Source organism: Ipomoea nil, unplaced genomic scaffold (genome assembly GCF_001879475.1).
Source record: "Ipomoea nil cultivar Tokyo-kokei standard unplaced genomic scaffold, Asagao_1.1 scaffold0848, whole genome shotgun sequence".
NCBI classification, from domain to species: domain Eukaryota; kingdom Viridiplantae; phylum Streptophyta; class Magnoliopsida; order Solanales; family Convolvulaceae; genus Ipomoea; species Ipomoea nil.
The window spans coordinates 642,122-647,208 of record NW_017617276.1 but is presented as its reverse complement, the minus strand read 5'-3'; the positions used below and the strand labels follow the sequence as shown (position 1 = coordinate 647,208).

The following is a 5,087-nucleotide window of genomic DNA, read 5'->3' as shown; positions in this document are numbered from 1 at the left end:
TTACTAGTATAAGTATTACATTTTATCTTGATCCGACCTGTTTCACGGACAAGGATTTGTAAGGCGGTCTCATACAAATTTTTGCCAAACAAAAAAAAGAGTATGAGTAAACATATTTTAATTTCTATTTTCTTAATTCTCATTTTTTTAAATAATAAAAATTCCTTCAATTTAAAAACAAAATAAAGGGAGAATAATAGTACCTATACATTTTTAATTAATATATATTTTTAAATTCAATCTTGCTTTCCTTCCCTACCAAACACAACCTTTCACTCCAAGGTGATGCAAATATAAACGGCTGAGATTCACTCCCCGGCTTTCATTTTCCTCCCCACTCCACTCAAGAACTCCCCCCCTAAAACAAGAGAAGAGCGAGTAGTAGAAAACACAGATTTCGCAAGAAAACAAGATGCTGGGGAAGCGCGGTCGGCCTCCGTTCCGGCGAACCACCAGCATGACGGGGATCACCGTCGATTTGGGAAACCACGTCGAAGAGGGTCGGCCTCCGGCGCTCTTTGTAGATGATGAGTTCAAGGCTTTAGAGCAAGGACCGTCGTTGGAGCGACAGGCGGCGGTGGTGCCGAATGGGTATGACCTCCAGTACACGGCCATGGTTTCGCCGAGATACTACGCCGGTTGGAGGTCCACCGGCGATGGTTATAATATACAGACGGCCGATTTCTTGAGGAGTTGCGGCCTTTGCAACCGCCGGCTGACACCTGGCCGTGACATCTACATGTACAGGTACCAATAAAAATAAAAAATAAAATCCACTGCTCTCTATTCAATTCCTTCCCGAATCTTTTTAATGCTAAAATTAGAGGAATCTGATTTATTTTCAATAAAAATAACATAGTTATGAAATTAATTATATTTTTTCATTGTCAACTATTATGTAGTGTGATGATACATGTGTTACAATTTTAAATATGTGGTCACAGGATTAAACTCAGGTGCTAGGAGTGATTCTTTGGACTGATTTCAAAAAAATTTGAGAAAGTTTAAAACAGATACTACCTTGCAACAATTTGTTAAAAAAAAAAAATTATATTTCCTCATTATATTCTAGACTAATGTTAAAAAGTGATGTATGGTTGATTGCATTATTGCTCATCTATGATTAATTAATTAATTAATTATATATATATATATATATATATATATATATATATATTTCTGCTTTCTTTGACGAACAATTATATAATAATAATAATAATAATAATAATAATAATAATAATAATAATAATAGTTCTGGTTATAAAATAGGCACCGTAAATAATGTCTGTTCATCTATGTTTGACCTAGCTAGGTAAATTAATTAAAATTACGTGTATAGGGGTGACACAGCATTTTGTAGTCAAGAATGTCGGGAACAACAAATGAAGCAAGACGAAAGAAAGGAGAAGTGCAAAGTGAAGCTGGGAAACAAGGGCGAAAACCACCACAGTCTTTCTGAAATCTCCACCGCTAATTCAGACGCCGCTGCCGCCTCTGGCAATAACGAGACGGTGGCGGCCGCGTAAACAATGTAACTGCCGCCGTGCAAGCTATGGTGTAACGATATGTATGTATATACATACGTCGTACGTTTCCATGCACGCAACAGCGTTTAGTTTTACCATGATGAGCATATAATTACGAGTAATAATAATTATAAGTATGGTGTGGGTAACTAATTAAGGCTTTATTATATTGCGTTAACTTTCATGCAAGGATTATCAACTTTGTGTCTCCAACGTTTGCACTTGTTGTACCAAAGGTAATGTAGCTAGTATTTAGATCGTTCTCCCTGTAGTTAATGTGATGAAATTCTAATGTCAAATTAGTGATGTACTTACAATGGACCACTGAATCTTTTGCATACTATTTCTTAATGCATGTGGCTATGTGCGATTCCATATTGTACTCCGTATAAAATTTCATATGGCCTGAAGTACAATTCTAATACCATAGATCAATATTCATTTTGTATTGTCGACTCTATCTAAAAATTATGGTTACAGTCGACATATTCTGTACATGTAATTAACCGTTTATATGCTTATTTATAATTAAACTGAACGCACATATATAATATGGTAACTATAGACACATAATATAGTAATTATAATTTATGAACACATAATATGTTAACTGCGGACGCATAATATGTTAAAAGTGTTAATTATCGAAATGGTCCCTTGACTATAGCAAAATTACCAATTTGGTCATTGACTATTTCTTTTGACTAATTAAGTCCCTTAACTTTAAAAATCTTAACCAATTTGGTCCTCTGTTTGTTTGACCGTTAGTCAACCGTTAACTTGGGACCAAATTGGTGATTTGTTATAGTCAAGGGACCATTTTGGTAATTAACTTTAAGGGTGGCAATTCGGTTCAGTTTTCTCGAACCGAACAGTACCAAACTAGTTAGATTCGGTAATATACCGAACAACCGAACGGTAATAGATTCTTGTATACCTAACGGTTCGGTAAATACTCGAACAGAACTAAATTTGTTCGGTAAAAACCGAACTGAACCAAATACCGTTTGAACTTTGGATTGCTATTTTGTTATAGATTAGATATATTAGACTTTGGATTTAGGTTATGTAAACACCATAACACATAATATAGAACTTTTGATAACAAACCATAAAGAAATCAAATAAAACATTTACGAGAGATACCCGTGAGAATATGAGCTGAACGGCAGAGCAAGCAACACGAGACTTGGATTTACTTTTTATTTATTAATTTATTATTATTATTATTATTATTATTATTATTATTATTATTATTATTATTATTATTATTATTATTATATTTTATTTTTTTAAATCAAACGGTATTCGGTTCAGTTCAATTTTTTACCGAACAGTTCGGATCGGTTTTTTATCCAACCGCTCGGTATACAAAAATCCAATACCGTTCGGTTGTTCGGTATATTACCGAACCAAATTAGTTCGGTTCGGTTTGGTACTGTTTAGTTCAAGAAAACTAAACCGAATTGCCCACCCCTAAAGTTAATTACCAAAATGATCCCTAGACTATAGAGAAGTTACCAATTTTGTCCCAAGTTAACGACTGACTAACGGTCAAACAAACGGAGGACCAAATTGGTTAAGATTTTTAAAGTTGAGGGACTTAATTGGTTAAAAAAAATAGTCAAGGACCAAATTGGTAATTTTGCTATAGTCAAGGGACCATTTCGATAATTAACTCTATGTTAAAATATTATGTGTGCAGTTTGCATATATTGGCTCTGTTTACGCTTAGCTGAAAGTTAAAAATTGAAAAGTTAGTAGCTAAATTGTCTGGTAAAATTAATTGTTGAATTATCTATAAGTGTAAACAGACAAAAGGATAAACTAATTAAGATATTAGGATTTTGATTAATAAACGGTGGATGGTATCATTTTTATAAATTAATAAAAGATAAAAAGGTAGAAAAGATAAAAAATCATAGCTTATTTTAAAACTTTACTTGTGTCTTGTGGTAGGCTAGGTAGCTTCTCAAAATAAGAAGTATTATTTTAACCTCCCAATGTTTTACCAAAGAGAATTTATAGTTTATTTGTAACTCAAAATAAACTATAGATTCTAAAATAAACTCTACTAGAGCCATTTTACACACATCTATATTGTATATGCATGTAAAGTTATAATTAAATTATTACTCTGTATTTATAAAATGATGAATATATATATATATATATATATATATATATATATATATATATATATATATATATGCAAATGCAATAAACTTAATGCTCGCCTCACTTTAGGTCAAAGATGGGTGCCTAAAAACTTTAATTTATCAATAATAGAGTGATTACGTGATTACCAAGTAGTTAATTAATGCGGAACTTTTCAATTAATTAAAACATGACTAATTGTCAATTCTTAGTCTTAACTAGCCATCCTAGGCGCATTACCTTACCTTAGCTCATTGCTTCCGTGGTTTGAGCAACCCACATCCACTAGTACAAAACAAGCCATTCGCGTCTTTACTAATTGAGAATACGCGTCTTTTCTTATCAAGACGCGTATGGCGCAGACACTGATAGTTGGGTACTCTACGCCTCTTTATTTGGAAGTCGCGTAGAGTAGACTATACGCGTCTTTACTCTCTTAGTAAAGACGCGTATTCTGTTTTATAAAAATAAAAAAAAATTATAGGCGTCTTTACCATAAAGGTGAACACGCCTATAATTTTTTTTTTTTAAAACATTCTGTTTAATTCAATATATCTTTTCTACTAATCCTTGCTCAATAGAAAATCCACTACCAAACAACATTTATATGGTTTAAACCATTTGATACAATATATATAATCCAACATAGATAATTTTCTAACACTATATAATAATCCAATATTAATCTATCATAATATATAGTTATTTCATCTAAAACACATAATAAACATTTATATGCACTCATAAACATTTAAGGTATTCTTGTTCCAATGTTCTGACTTATTGTATTTAGTTTACCTCCTCATAATAATCCAAGACTAATAGATATGATGTAATTCTATCTAACACAATAAAAGTTTATACGCACCTATCAACAAAATATTTTGTCCATAACCTCCATATTTCATCTATTTCGTCAAGAAGACATCTTTCCACTTTTACGCTATGAGATCCTCATAAAACAGAAACTAGTAGCCTAGTAGGCAACTACTTATGAAGATAATAAATTAAATTAAAGTTTGCAGATTCATAAAAATATAATGAGAACTTTTGTAACATAAAAGGACATGAAAGGGGAGGCCAGTAAAAGCATTGGTGGAGATAATTCACATGATGATATTCACTATAGATCTATAATACATACACATGCATATGTGTGTGTATATATATTGTAGTCAGAAACTTTAATGTTTATATGCATGTCCTTTTTATTTTTTGACCATTCAAAAAGTTCTTAAAGAGAGAATTTTTTTTAAAAAAAATTATTTCTTGATTTTATATAAAATGATATGTAAATTATTATATTGTAAATTACCTGGATATCTTGAAGTGGGAGAGCAAAGATCCCATAGAAAGCAAATTAGCACAATGATCATATCTGACTGACTGTCACAGTGGTAAACA

The 5,087-nt window shown here is 31.9% G+C and overlaps 1 protein-coding gene across 1 annotated transcript; it reads left to right on the top strand.

Annotated features, from left to right (window-relative positions):
• Positions 1 to 289: 289 nt before the first annotated feature.
• On the top strand, positions 290 to 1,881 carry LOC109178519. The gene is made up of 2 exons (XM_019328154.1): positions 290 to 747; positions 1,340 to 1,881. Exons 1-2 carry the CDS (start codon positions 413 to 415, stop codon positions 1,524 to 1,526), a joined length of 522 nt encoding a protein of 173 aa, XP_019183699.1. The 5' UTR covers positions 290 to 412; the 3' UTR covers positions 1,527 to 1,881.
• The last annotated feature ends 3,206 nt before the right edge of the window (positions 1,882 to 5,087 follow it).

What these genes read in the sequence shown, in the direction of transcription:
- LOC109178519 (XM_019328154.1), top strand. Translation starts at nt 413, where the DNA reads ATGCTGGGGAAGCGCGGTCGGCCTCCGTTCCGGCGAACCACCAGCATG. An exon ending in CGTGACATCTACATGTACAG is followed by an intron (nt 748 to 1,339) that starts GTACCAATAAAA and finishes TTACGTGTATAG; the next exon opens with GGGTGACACAGCATTTTGTA.